Raw genomic sequence first — 15000 nt, 5'->3', positions numbered from 1 at the left:
CACAGCGACGCCTCTCCAGCTGCAGAAGAAGCCACCAGTTCAGAGAGCCCTGTTCTGCTGGTACCCGAGTCCCTCTGGTCCCTGGGGAGCCTGCAGGACTTTGTCTTGTTCACACGTTACAGACAAGCAAACTAAACACCTGATGGTTAAATATGAACTCAAACACTAAACCTATAAGTGACAGACAGAAAGTAAACAAGCAGACACACGCCAGTCTTTTTCTAGGTTTATTTCCTGTGCGGCTTCTTTCACTCGTCCGCCTCAGACTCCTCGTCATCCTGGCTGATCTGGAAGTAGCGGAGTTCGTACGTCTCCTTGTCGGACGCCACCACCCTCAGCCAATCACGCAGGTTGTTTTTCTTCAGGTACTTCTTGGTCAAGTACTTCAGATACCTGGAGGAGGAGCAGGCAGACGGTGATGATGAAGATGAGACTCACCTTCATCGGCTTACATTTCAGGTCTAAACACGAAGGAACATGAAGTTTGTATCTGAATTCTTGTCCACATTAAGCCAGAACTACAATTCATCTCAGATTATTTTCCTTCGTCATGTTTCACTTCCTGTGCGGATGGCGGCGCCCTCACCTCTTGGAGAACTGTTTCTCAGACGTGACGTTGATCTTGTTCTTCATGCGGCCGACCTGCACGGTGTTTCCAAGGTTCCCCGTCTTGCCGTTAACCTTGATCCTCTCTTTAAGGAAGACTTCCTATTGGACAGAGCAAAGTGACACTAGGGAAGAGAGCCCTAGTCCAGGTCGGAGCTAGGGAAGAGGGCCCTAGTCCGCTCACGGGGTTAGCCGCTGTTTTCGCCACCACAAGCTACAGCTGCTGACTGATAAGTTCTGAGCCTGGCCTACAAACTCTTTATCCCTCTTTAGCACCAAAGCAGATTTATGAATCAAACTTAGACATGTGGGTTTATTTCTGTCTGAACTCAGTCACTGCTGTGTTTGTAATGGAATCAAAGCTTTTATTGTGGAGGGCAGAGCCTCCAGAAGCGCAAACATCTATTCTACACAATGACACAACTTACTGTTGATAGGTGTAAACTATTCAAGCACGTAGTCACTTTCAAACAGACTTACAAAGTTAGCAGAGTCCAGGATCCCGTCCTCCACCGGGTGGGTCAGGTCCAGGGTGAACCTCCACATGGAGCCTTTCTTGGCCTTCTTCTTGCCCACCGTGGGCTTCTTGGGTCTGAGCTGTGAGGGAACATGACGTCATTGTGTGATGAAGCTCTGCTCTTCATCTAAACAGCGGCACTCTGCGCCTCCTTCACTTTGGACTCAGAGGACTTCACGTTTAACAATAAGTCCGCTTGAACAAACATCAAATGTAGAGACGAGACACGATCAGCTGATCTACAGCAGCTTAGAGTCCAACCTAAACTCACTGAGCCAATCAGACACAAGCACGTGGAGCTAATGCTAACAGCTAGCAGCATCTACTGCTCACTCCAGCAGTCAAAGCGAAGCGCGCGGGTGAAGCGTTAACCTCCACTTTATAACACGAGTGGGTAAGAAAACACGAATAAGTCCAAAGTGAAGGGAAACAGCCCCAAAGAGCGGAGGAGCCGGAGGAGCGGGAGGTACGTACCGGCGCCATGTTGAGTTTACGGAGAGAGAGAGAGAGCGAGAGAGAGGAGGAAGCGGAAGCGACGCAGCTGTGACGTCACTGCGCTCTCCAACGCGTCGGGCCAAATATGGAGAGACAGAAAAGTGACAGCTGATGGTTTAACGGTTATCAAAGATGAAGTGAAGCGTGATGATGACGTCAGAGGGAAAAGGCCCGGATGTTGATGTTTAAACTGACAAAGTCTCAAATAGTTGATTTGAAATGAACACGATCTGATGGAAAGATTCACTTACGTGTGTGATTGACACGTTAAGTCTTTATCATGTGATCTAGTTTCATCACTCATCGATGCTTCAGTTCCATATTTACTGTCTGAACCTGTTGTCAGATGTTTGTAAAGCTCTTGTTTTATTCTTTTATTCTTTGTCTGAGCATGAATACTGAGTGAACATCAGTCAGGTTAGGACAGCAGAGGAACTAAGATGGCCTCAGCACAAGTTTAGATCTTTCAGCAGGAGTTTGGGTCAAATGAGTCCAGAGAGCAGCAGCAGCAGCACTCTCACACACACACACACACACAGAGCCACCCTATGAGTCAGTCTCACTCTCTCATGATCAGATCTTTCCTTCCACTCTTGAGTCCGTTATTCCTCTGGTGGACTCTCTGGCTGTCAGCAGGGCGTCGCCGTCAGCAGGGCGTGGCCCAGAGTAGTCCCTCCCGTACATCTGACCTGACGTTAGTGAGCTGTCATGTGTGTGCGTGTGACTCAGCAGGTCACACATCTGTACAGAAAATGTTGTGTAAGCAGCCACATGGCTCTGATTGGCACCTTTTCCTTGTTGCCGTGGTGATCAGCAGGTTGTAGGTTCTCTTTTTCCAGAATGAAAATGTAATAAATGTGAAGGCTTGTGTGTCTGCTCTGTCACGACGCTTAGAGAGCAGCAGTTCACCTTCCTGCTGCCGCCTGGGACACTAGAGGGCCTGTGAAGGACTCAGTGATTGTAGACCGTGTGCGTCCCTCCTCTGAGCGGCGTGCGTCCCCTGCCCTGCTGAAGTCCTTACAAACTTGGGGTTCATTTCAGACACAAAACCAGACAGACATTTGCACTTTTTGTCCATTTGTTTTAACGTTTTATTGTTGCCATCTCCAGTCAGGTAACAAAGGCCTCGAGTGAACAAAAAGTTTGCAACTCTTCCACCCTCCCCAACCCCATCCACGCCCTCAAAACAAAACCCTCACTGCACACGGCCTCCAGCCCACACTGCTACACACTCACGCCTCTAAACTAAATCACTCCTTTTGTGTTGGGGGAGGGGGGGGGTTGCCGGGGCGAGCCCTCCGTCGCCCGATGGAGCGGAGGTGTGAGCGCTCACACCCCTCAAAGTACACAGACTGGCATCACGAGGGTTAATCACTGAAGTTTGTTTCTGTTCATCTGCAGGGGGAAACTCTTGCTTTAGAGCTTAGACATGCTAGGGTGACCTCAGGTGCTCTAAGTGCTCGCCACCGTCCATCCCGGCGTGCAGGGATGGACGACCTCATCGCGCCCAATCCACTCAAGAACCGGAGCAAAGGCCATGCTGGGAAGCAATGTGGCTGCTAGAGGGACCGCCTACACCAGCCCGCCTCCCTCCCTCCCTCCCTCCCTCCCTCCCTCCGCTAAAAGGCTGTAAACCCGCTATATTCAATCTAAAGAATATAAAAAATAATCATACAAAAGCTGAATCCCGTTGTTCTTTAAACATTCAGGAATGTGAGTGGAGACTTCGCTTCAAAGGCAAACAAATAAGCAGGAACGAGCAAATGAGCATGATTTCTTTGACTTGTTTTATATAAAGTAGATTGTTACCAAACAAAACCTCAGTGATGGGGGGGAGGGGGAGGGGGAGGAGCCACGCAGCGAGCTGCACGAGCGGCCTGACAGCCATGGAAACAAACAACTGAGAGGGGAGGAGGAGGAGGAGGAGGAAGATCATAATGAATTAAGAACAGAATGATTGAGGTTGTCTGAAGGCTGACGCTTTGGTGACAGAACCAATGAGAATGCAGGAGACTGGTTGTGGGTGGTGCTTGTTGCCTGGGCAGCAAAGTCCGTCTCCTTATTTGCTGCTGTTCAAGACCTTGGTACCGACGGCACATTCCTCCCCCATGGCAGAAAGCACGGTGACCTGCAGGGCACAGGAAGAGCGTGGGTCACACACACACACACACAGGGCAAAGCTTCAGCGTGTGCTTCACACTATGTTGCTATGGTAACCCAGGGACGGGAGGAGGCAGGTTTAAAGCCTCTCTGGTGCTGCGTGTGAACATTTACCATGAAGTCGTCACCAGCTTCAAACTTCGTCTCGATTTCCTTGCCGACCTCGTTCTCGGGGACACGCAGGTCCTCCCTCACGTCTCCGTTGTCGGCCATCAGCGCCATGTAGCTTTCGTTGATGTTCACCAGCTGAGGAGAGAGAGAGAGGAGTGAGAAGGAGCAGACGTGCAGCTCTGTGTGGGAACAGAGCTCCGCCCCTAGCAGCTGAGGTCATCACACGCCTCACATCCATGCAGCTGCTGAGCTGTCAATCAATTCAGAGCTGTCCCAGTCATCCTGCTGCGGCTGAGTGAGCGACTCCACAGCTGTTTGATCAGCTGACAGCAAACCAGCGCAGGTTAACTCTTAGTGAGCGGCGAGCTGCTCTACAACACTCAGACAGGTAGAGCATCAGTGCTGGTAGCTCTGCCATCACACAGCCTGGGGGGGGGGGGAACGACGACTCTCTACTGTAATGCTGGAGACACACTTCCTTCTGAAGCACCGTCAGGTGGTGTGTGTGTGTGTGTGTGTACGCACATCATCATCATCTCTCAATCCCACATCTGCTCTGCTGAAGCTTCATCATACTGATCCTCTGCAACCTTCCTGGAGCCTGATGACCTCTGACCTGAGCAGCAGGGGGCTTCACGAGGCGGCACAACAGGAAGGAGCTGCTTTAACTGCAATGGTTGTCATGGTTTCCTTCACTAAGGACCCAAACACAGGGCTGCAGCGCTCCACTCACACACACACACCTGCCCAGCTCACACACCTGGTAGTCTGTCCTCTTGATGGAGGGAACATCCATGTTGTGGGTGGAGGGGCACATGTCTTCATACTTCTTGTTGGTGAAGATGTCGATGCCGACCATGTTGACCTGCAGCACAAACAGCAGAGCTCACTACATTTCAATCAACACATGCAGGTGAATTCTACTGAGGAAAAGAAGATCACATTCAACTGTAAAGCTTCTGGATCATTCACACACGCAGATGTTTAGGTTCCCATGGAAACATCAAGAGCGTGTAGAAGTAAGAAAGCAGCAAAATGGAATGGGGAAACACACACACACACACGCTCTGTCACCATCACAGCACTTCCTGTCCAGACAGGAAGCAGGGCTGATCCCTTTTAAGTGTTCAATAACAAACAGTAGAAACACAGGTTTCTCTTTTAGCTGCAGGATTCCAATCTAAAGTTAGAAACCCCGAGTGTGTTCAGTCAGGACACCTGAGCCCGGTCCAGGTCCAGAGCGCCTGTAAACCCGTGCGGCCCTACCTTGGCGTGTCCGTGCTTGCCGGTCTTGGAGGTGGACATCTCTACGATCTTGCAGGGGCGTCCCCTCAGCACCACGTGTCCGTTCTTACGCAGGGCTGAGCACTGCATCGGGAAGGTGGTGGAGGCGCCGGACTCGCCGGTGTGGAAGTCGAGCTCGGGATCTGCCATGGTGCTGTGGGTCAGGAGCGCTACACACAGAGGGAGCGGGTCAGTCTGGTACCAGCGCGTGCGCACACACACACACACACACACACTCTGTGAACAGGGCCTTTAGTTTGACACATCTTAACGGTTTGGAGCGCTGCTGGTTTTTAAAGTTTTGACTTTTAAGTGTGAACACAAATGAAGTCCCTGTGAGCGCGCACACACACACACACACACACACACACCCATCAGAACACATTCTACAGAACAGCATGATGTGGGACATGACTCCCAGCCTTCAGGCCCCCATGTCTCCATGTTGGCAGGACCAGGTCCCTTCTCTACTGGACCCTCAGGGATCAGAGCTGTGCGATGATGTAATGAGGCCAACATGTTTTTCACTGGTTAAACTGACCTGGAAGTGCCTACAGGTTAGACATCCATGACGATACAAAGAGGGTTCAGGGTCAAAGGTCATCATATTTATATCTAGAGTCATCTCTTCATGTAGAGGAGTGATGAGGCGTTCACGTGTTCATGGATCATTTCAACAACCCAAACACCGGACCTACAGATTAAACGCAGCATCTGACGCAGCTCCGTTACCTGAGCGTCGTTTCTAAGCCGCTAACGCGCAGAGATCAGCTGTGAGGATCCACAAGCGACCACATGTGAGCCCGGGACCCGCACAGCGCCGCCACACGGACACATGACACAACGGGGCTTTCGCTTTACCAAAGTGCGTTAGAAGCGCTCCCAAAGTGGCGCCCGGGCGGCTGGGGCCCCGGCCCGGCCCGCTCCGGAGGCTCGGCGGCCCGGGGCCTAGGGTACACGGAGTCCAGATAACGGTCCGGCCAATAACGCACGACGTCACGCAGCCGAACGGGCCGAGTCGCGACGAGTTAACTCGACTCTGCCCACTAGACGCTCCGGGTCCCGGGGGCTGCGGCGGCCTCGGCTCCGTGACGCTTCATCCACCGCGGCTGAGCGCCGTGACGCTTCATTCTAACGCCGTTAGCTCGTGCGAGGCTAACGGCGGCTAACCACCTAGCGTCCATTCAGCTCGGTCCAAATTAAAGCGAACATCGACGTTCGGTCGACGGCGGCCACAGCGTTTACCGACGCGGGGCGAACGTTCGCCTACGCGGCGGTTGCCAAACGGGCACCGGATGGTTCGGATGCGGGGATTAGCGGAGGGAAAGACGGGGAGCCCCAGCGAGGCGCCGCCGCTGAAGGCCGCATGTGCCTTTGATTCGGCCGGATCACGGACCCACACCCTGCCCCGCCAGCGAGCACGGGCACCGGGGGAACTACGGCCGCTGCCCGCGCTATTTCACCGACACTACACGGCGCTTTTCATAACGGGACAAACGATGTCGGCTCCCGGTAAAGCGCGTTAAGTTTCCCGTTATCCCCCCCAGGCAGAAACACGCGCCATGCCACACTTACCTTCCAAGAAAAAGAGGAGCGAGTGTGCGCATGCGCAGCCAACTTCACTGCAGCATCCGTAGAGGGGGGAGAGGGGGGGGCTATATGTTCCGGTGCAGCGGGCAGAAAGGGTTGCCAGGTTTGATACCAACGTGGCAACCCGACATAAAATACGGCGTTCTAGCCGTTCAGATCCACGCGCAGACAGCTGATCGGGTTTACGCCAAATACTGTGCGACACAACCGCGTCTATAGATGAGAAACAACCTTCAGTTTAGACTCTGCTTATGTTTTCTTACCTTATTATTTCAGGATAAGCGTTTAAATATATGACTGCACTTCCTCTCTGGAGACAGATTATACTGTAAGCTTCCTTCATTTTTGATGTTGTAAACTGTTATAGTACAGGACATGAATGTATATAAGGTTATAATGAGGGGATTTCATTCATTTCAGTACAGTAGAGTTTAGTTTGGGATCGACTGCCATTCATGAATGATCACTCGTTTTTGGCAATTAATAATTCAGTCTTGTCAAATGTAAACACTATTGGCTTGTGCCATCATATTCATCAACACAGTGCAGCAACTGTGACCTCTGACCCCAGGCTTCATACATGAACTCATCTTCATTGATGTTTTGAATAGACCCTCTCCATGACATCTTCATCACTGTGGACCTGAATGAGGACTCCTGTGTTCATTTATTTCACTTTCCTGAACTTTTGTCTTCCCTTGAGTCTGGGTTGGTTTCTGTCTCAGCTGGTTGATGGAGCAGAATCCTCTCCTCACCTTCTCCCCTTAACATTCAGCTCTGGGCGATGTTTCCTTCCATGTAAAGAGTTTTTCTTTGTGCTGTCAAGAAGCATTTGTGTTGTTACAGTGTGATGAAGGAAGAGAGCAGAGTGTGTGTCTGTACAGGGAGGAAACATTTATTGTAGAGTTTGGGACATCACAGATGTGTGATACCAGACTGAGGTTTTATTTTGACTGATTCCAGTGATTCAAACAGGGTGAACACACTCTCCTGCGCGCGCACACACACACACACACACACTCTCGCTCACAGTCTTGAAACGTACAAAATTGAAATACAAATACAAATAATACCACAATAAAAACATTGTAATTCTTTAGAAATGTGTGGAGCTATGAAGTTTATTCTGTAGAAAGACAGCTAAGCTTTGATGAGTGAAGAATATTTTTTTGTCTTTCTCTAAAATGACCAGTAGGGTATCATCATAACCAAATGCATATATATATATATATATATATATATATACAGTATATATGTATATATATATATATAAACTGCCTCCTTAGTTCACAGATGTGTGGAGGCCTTAGCATCGTTTACAGCCTCACATCTGTTTAGATCAATAAACATAAAGAAATATCAAGTCAAAGAAGGAGCAGCTTCTCTTTCATGATCCCATAAACACCAGTGTTTAGACGGAGCCCCTCCACTGAAACATCACACAGAGAAACAGGAAGTGTCCCTTAGTGTCCTCGTGCAGGACGCAGAGCTGCTCCGGGTTAGAGCATCAATAAAATACCTCAAATAGAAATGTCATGAAAGATATCATCCAGTGTACAATCTGCAACTATTTGACTGTTGCCAGTTGGATACAATTCCAGATGTGAAGTTTTGCAGCTAACATCTCTGAACAGCTTAGAGAACTCCACTGCAAACATCATGGAGTTTGTGTCTTCACAGAGCTCGGGGCCGCTGGCCTGCTGTGGGCCTTGAAGCCCTTTGAGCCTTTCTATGTGATGTTGTGCCATGAATAAACGTGACTTGCCCTCTCACACTGGTCACTGTGAGCATCGCCATCTCTCTTTGACAGCGGGTTTGTTTGGAGCTGTTTAGGTTTAGGTTTAGGGAAAGCTCTAGATTCTGATTCTGGCAGCATTAGTAAGGCCATAAACTAACACTTCAGACCAAGTGATGGGAAAACATGCAAACACACAGCTAAATAAAGAGTGATGAAGGTGAAGGTGGAGCAGAGATCCAAACTAAACTTCAGACTCCTGGCTCGGCCCGTTCGGAGGAGAGATTGTTTACATGTACAACAAGGAGCCTGACAGCTTTCTTTATCGTGGCTCTGGCCTGCTCGGCCACACCAGCTCCAGGCGTCAAATCTGTCTCTAAAAGTCAAAGTGAGTATTTACATGTGGAGCAGTGGGGACAGACACGGTGGACAGAACCGAGATCCCAAAGAGCTAAACTCCTTGGCTGAGCAACTATTCTACGCCAGCTTCCTCTGGTGAGAGAAGGTGAGGAGATGTTGTTATTGTGTGGCTGTAGCAGCAGTTAGACCGACAACACTCGTCAAAGGTCAACTGCTTCTTCCTCCTCCTCTCCTGTCACCTGTGAGGGTCCATCTCTGTGTTCAGTGTGTCTTCACTGGACTGGTCACACTGCTGCTGCTCAGCCTCGCTCAGTTCTAAACAGTGAGGGGTTAAAGTAGCTGCTCACTGTGACACACTCAACACAAACACACAGTCAGTCCAAACGTGACCTCAGAGGAATTCACAAACACAACATTCCTAAAAAAACATTTGTGCTGCAGACAAAGTTGGAACCTCTAGAACCAAACGTTGTGGTGTTATGGTATTTCTGACTGAACCAGTTGTCTGTATGTTAGAGTAGTTTGTGGAGAAGTGCTGCAGTGAGATCATTAGACATGTGAGACGTTCCCTCTCCTTCTAACACACTGAAGATGTATACAGCATCACATTCATATACAAAACCTTCTGATGAGCACCTGAACGCAGCATTAGTCCACCCAAACGCTGAATGCTATTCACGCAGGAGGGGGTCCACAAACGGCCCCTCAGAGGTCAGAATGGCACCACCAGAAGATGGAGGATTTGAGGGAACTGTAAAAGAGGTCACTTATGTCAAACAGGACCACACCCCCCCTAAAGGAGGGAGGAGGGAGGAGGGAGGAGGGAGGAGGGACGCAAACCTGCTACCTTTCCTACACTGTTTAGAACTGAACACAGTCATCTTTCAGCTCCACTTCCCAGTCCAGTGCTCACCTACAGACAGACAAAGGTGCCCCATTCAACAGCACGCTACATGAGTGTTCACACTGAGAGCCGCCGCACACGTGAAGGTAGAACCATGAGGAGCACAGGAAGTCCAAACTTCTTAAAGGCTGTTTGGGATCCAACACATTTATGATTCAAGTTCCAGGTTCCAGTACAGAACCGGTTCTCTAGCAGTGCAGGATCGGGGTTCTTGCTACAGTCTGGAAAGACAACCAGTCGGTGCTGAATCTCAATGTTGGACCAAGCAGCAGATCTGAGAGGTTAAAGGTTAATCTGGCCATTTGCAAACTGACTATGGTCCTTTGAGGTCAGCGCCACGATGAAGCAAGCAGCTTGTGTCAGGACGGACTGGCTGGTGAGAGATCATGATGACTGATGACACAGGCCTGTCAGTGCTGTGACCTTTGACCCCGGTGAACCAAAGTGCCAACAGGTGTATATATTCCTGTTTAACCCCCCTCATGTCTCTGGTGTCCTCCATCCTGTGATTCTTCACTGTGCTCAGGCAACAGCGGCTACAACACAACCTGACCCTCTGCAGCGCTCTGGAATCCAACAGAGCAGTGAACTGGCAGTGTGAACACCCTGTCACAAAGTCCTGATGGACCTGGTGTGCTACACATTTACTCCACAGCGTCCCATTGAACCTAACAGGAAGTCAAAGGCTGCCAGGCCAGACGTCAGCGTCCTTTCAGTCCAAAATTCTTAAGAGGAATCATCAGGCAAGCAGAGCGGTTCACAGGGAGAGAGACGCCTTAGCCTGCAGCGCCCCCAGTGGTTAAAGGCAAGCTATGCAGGTGAGGCATTCCTGGGGTTGAACTCTTTCAGCAGTCGTCCGTTTGTTGTTTTTCCATCACTTGCACACACACACACTCGCGCACACACAATGTCCTCCTGCTGTCCTCCGTCCCTCTCTCATGGCAGTGGTGGCGCTCAGAGTGACGAAGAAGAGGATTGTGGGTTGAAGGATTTACCAGTTCATCATGGAACTTCTGTTGAGGGTCATGAAGAAAACCTGGCTGCTGCCTCCAGAACGCACAGAGGCGAAGAACACCTGCAGAGAACCACAAGTTCAACCAGGACAAGCAGGCATTACAAACCTTCATGACCTTCATCTCCTTCACGTCTGACCTCTGTGTTTGTACTGCCAGTGCCAGTGGAGATCAAACTATGGCTCCTTTATCATACAACACCGATTAGCAGTGAGCTACAAACAAAGAGATCAGAACCAAGCGTGCTCTGCCTCACACTCACCTTGTCGTTCCTCTCTGACAGGAACTTGAGCCGCTGAGCTCGCTTGTGCATGAAGACGCCGTCCAGGTGTCCCGTCTCCACCGAGCGGATCTCTATGGCCTTCTCTCCCCAGCCCATGATCTGGTTAGAGTGGATATAGGCTGCGGGGGCGGGGGGCACACACACACACACACACACACACACACACACACACACACACACACACACACAAGAGGAAGAGCAGGAGGTTGAGAAGGTGGAAGAAGGTGGAAGAAGTTGTAGTGAGTGAACATGACAGAAGATCTGCTGAGAGCCCTAACAGAGGTCATGCGTGGTTGCCGTACCGACAGAGGTGGGCATCTCGCCCCACTGCAGCACCACGTCTTTGGTGATGCGTCCGTAGGTGTTGACGTAGACGCCCTCGTCCTCGTAGCACAGCAGCATCTCCATGCCGTCCGTCTTGGGCAGAACCACGATGGCGTGCGGGGTCACCTGACCCTGAATCTGCCAGGACGACAAAAACACCCCCCTCCTTCCTCTCTCTTGCTTTGCCTAACAGTCATCACGGGGTCTTACATGTGAGGGGATGTAGATGTCATAGGGGTTTCCAGAGTCCACATCCACGACATGGAAGCCCACAGTGGAGCCATAGATGACCTTTAACCTCTGCCCCTCCTCCACGGTCAGGTCAACCAGCAAGGGGCGATGCTGCAGTTCGGTGAAAGACTGACAGAGACGCAAAGAGAAGTAGATGGAAGTTCAATCGATCCCCACAGAAAGAGAGAGAGAAGTACAGACGCCACCTACTGGCCAGAGTCCAAACTGCCGTCTGTTTCCACTCAAACTTCTACAAATGTTCCTGACAATCATTCCATTTGGTCAAATCTCTTGAATAAAGCTTTAGGTTTGGACTTAATCCTTTCCCCTCAGTTTTACCTTGAAGGCCATAAACTTGTGGTAGGGTTTAGGAGCCCAGGCGTAGATCTCCACAGCGTTCTTCAGAGCGATCACCAGGAATTTAATCCTCTCGTACTTCACTGCAACAAGCACAGAAGGCGTGTCAGGGTACATGAGACTATCACCACCTGCAGACCCGCCTCCTGCTCAGCAAGCTGCAGCTCGCCCACGACAAACAGCAGCCGGCACGCAGCACGATCGAGGTCAGAGGTCATTATTAGGGGAAGAAGAGCATGATTGACGGTAGAATGCTGGCAGTTAGAATCGCACATTACAGACAGAATGAGAATTGAAATCGAAACTGTGACGTTTGATTGCTAAGTCCTGACTCCGGTGTTGCAGCTTGGCCGTACCGACTTTGTAGTGCACGCAGCCCTCCAGGTCCCCCACAGTGATCCAGCCCTGCTTCTTCTCCACCTCGGGGTCGTTGTGTAATATTCTGTTCCTCAGCCAGGACAGGTAATAAACACGCAGCTTGTTCTTCTTCCCTGGGGAGGAGATGTGATGTGATCAGGTGCTGGACTCTTACTGGATCATGTCAGTGTGACCTGCAACACCACCGACCTGAGATGGTGACCAGGACGTTGAGACCTTCCAGGACGTCCATCTGCTGGAAGCGGCGCCGATTGATCAGGTTGTAAACTTTGCCCTGTCCGCTTCGATCCAGCAGCATGAGGCCGTTTTCTGTCCCCACCAGCAGATTTACGCCTGAACACACACACACACACACACGGCCTGAGTGACTGCAGATGATCCCAACCATGAAACATTTTGAAGCGTTTCCATCCATCTGCAGCCTCACACACACTCCCTCGTGGTGAATGAACCCCCACAGGAACAAGAACAACCAACATCCTAATCCTCCTCCCTCAGCTGTCACATGATCTGCATCACCATACAGAACAACAGAAGGTTCCAGGTGTGCGTGTGTGCGTCTCACCCCACAGAGCTGCACAGAGGATCTCAGAGTTGAAGCGTTTCTTGTATTTGCGGATCTCTGGCGTGTCGCTGTGCGGCCTGATGTTGGTGGGATTCACGTTGACCACAGAAATCTTTCTGGCTTCGTTGAGTCGCGCCTGCTCCTGCTCCTGCTCCTGCTCCTGCTTCAGCAGCTCGTCAGCAAACAGAGCTGAAGTCACACCAGAAGAGAAACACAGCTTCACTAAGCTATTTGACAACCTTCATCTCCAACATCGTGAGGACAAACAGTAGAAGAAGAACAGAGATGTGGAGGAGTTAGCCTCATTACATCATCACACAGCTCACTGAGTGAATCCAGGAGATACACTGAGCTTTTATTGTGGAGAACAGAACTTCTATCTTTGTGCTGTAGAAGAAGAAAAACCACATGGATCCATCAGGGTCCATCAGAGACCTGCAGAGCTGAAGAGGAGGAGAACATCTACACACACACAGAGGTCAGAGGTGAAGATACCTGAAGGACAGTTCTCATCATCATCATCAGTCGGTGACGTTCCGTACACTCTCGGATCAACGAACGGTGTGAAGGAAGCCTTGGAGCCGCTGCCGCCCATCCCGTACTGTCAATCACACAGACAGACAGACAGACAGCTCTTTATTGTTTGTCCATCTTTACTCTTGTTATGAAAGAAAGAGCCGAAAGGGAAGTGACAAAATAAGGACAACACAAAAACACATGTCAGGCTTTCTGACCTATGGAGGTCTCAAAGGGTCCACCAGAGACCTCCAGACCTGAAGAGAAGCCCAAACATCTACACACTGACAGAGGAACACACAGAGGTCAGAGGTGAAGGAGATAGGACGATGAAGATCTTGAAGCTTTGTAAGATCACAGTATCACTTTGGAGCCTTTATCCTGTCTGATCCCACTGAACTCTGGGCTCCCTTCATGTTCTCTCGCATCTCGTGAGAACAAATGAAGTCAGAAGATGGAGAGGAGGTGAGGCTGGAGAGGAGCAGGCGGGACAGAGCGGGACAGGGAGGGACAGGGCGGGACAGGGAGGGACAGGGAGGGACAGGGAGGGACAGGCGGGACAGGGAGGGACAGGGAGGGACAGGGAGGAACAGGGAGGGACAGGGAGGGACAGGGAGGGACAGGGAGGGACAGGGAGGGACAGGGCGGGACAGAGAGGAACAGGGAGGGACAGGGAGGAACAGGGAGGGACAGGGAGGGACAGGGAGGGACAGGGAGGGACAGGGAGGGACAGGGAGGAACAGGGAGGACAGGGCGGCACAGGGAGGGACAGGGAGAGACAGGGAGGGACAGGGAGGGACAGGGAGAGACAGGGAGGGACAGGGAGGGACAGGGACATGAAGTGGAACAGCTGCTTGAGTCCAGGGCATCATGGCTTCATACCTAAACGTCCTCTGGTATGTGTGTGTTGAAACAGGAAACGTGTCTGTTGGTCCAGACAGGAAGCTCCATCACATGAAGGAGTCACAGCGTTTACAGCCACATTGATCCAGGCTCAATCAATAAGTCCATTAACACTTATATCCATACTTTTGAATCATAATTAGAGGGGGGGGGGCGGGGGGTGAGGGTCACAATCACTATCAGGTGAGGGTGCCAGGGTCAAAAGGTCAGGTGTTGCTTTGAGGGGTGGGGGCGTGGCTGCAAGGTGGGTGGGGCTGATCAACCTACTTGAGCCCCAGAGGCGTCACCGGGGGAGACCAGGGGGGAGGGGCTTTGCTGGACCAAATCGGGCAGATTGGTGTTGCCGGGAAAGAGATTAGTGTTGCCAGGGAAACAGTGGCCGGTGGCAGAGCTCCGCCTCCGTTCCCTGTGTTTCTGGAACAAGTTAGAGAGTGAGAGGCGGGGCTACTCTGGGCCCAGCCTGTGGGACATGTGACATGTGTGTGTGTGTGTGTTACAGCACGTTAGCTTGTGTGAATGTTGAGTGACAGCAGGAGTTTATTCCTTTTCTGTGAAACCGCGCTGGGCGCAGTTTTCACTCTGATCACTGTTGTTACGGCAACAAACCCCCCCGGAAGAAAGCTCTGTTCATCAGCACGGTGAGGTGCATCATGGGAGACTCAGACCAT

The 15000-nt window shown here is 51.0% G+C and overlaps 2 protein-coding genes and 1 pseudogene across 2 annotated transcripts; all 3 read right to left on the bottom strand.

Moving 5' to 3' along the window:
* Positions 1–214: 214 nt before the first annotated feature.
* On the bottom strand, positions 215–1705 carry rpl22l1 (ribosomal protein L22-like 1). Its single transcript, XM_076140270.1, has 4 exons — positions 1598–1705; positions 1087–1203; positions 587–708; positions 215–393 (listed from the first exon to the last, which is right to left on the bottom strand). The coding sequence occupies exons 1-4, from the start codon at positions 1604–1606 to the stop codon at positions 249–251; spliced, it is 393 nt and encodes a 130-aa protein (XP_075996385.1). The 5' UTR covers positions 1607–1705; the 3' UTR covers positions 215–248.
* A 979-nt stretch (positions 1706–2684) lies between these two features.
* On the bottom strand, positions 2685–6772 carry LOC142990462 (eukaryotic translation initiation factor 5A-1-like). The gene is made up of 5 exons (XM_076140265.1): positions 6749–6772; positions 5156–5343; positions 4650–4754; positions 3893–4024; positions 2685–3746 (listed from the first exon to the last, which is right to left on the bottom strand). The coding sequence occupies exons 2-5, from the start codon at positions 5321–5323 to the stop codon at positions 3678–3680; spliced, it is 474 nt and encodes a 157-aa protein (XP_075996380.1). The 5' UTR covers positions 5324–5343; positions 6749–6772; the 3' UTR covers positions 2685–3677.
* Positions 6773–7642: 870 nt separating this feature from the next.
* LOC142990464 (traf2 and NCK-interacting protein kinase-like) overlaps positions 7643–15000 on the bottom strand; it is an 8283-nt pseudogene continuing 925 nt past the window's right edge.

Source organism: Genypterus blacodes, unplaced genomic scaffold, assembly GCF_046128005.1.
Source record: "Genypterus blacodes isolate CSIRO-AG114 ecotype Tasmania unplaced genomic scaffold, CSIRO-AGI_Gbla_v1 ptg000536l_1, whole genome shotgun sequence".
In the NCBI taxonomy this organism is placed as follows: domain Eukaryota; kingdom Metazoa; phylum Chordata; class Actinopteri; order Ophidiiformes; family Ophidiidae; genus Genypterus; species Genypterus blacodes.
The sequence above is the reverse complement of the archived record's forward strand: the minus strand, read 5'-3'. Positions and strand labels throughout refer to the sequence as shown.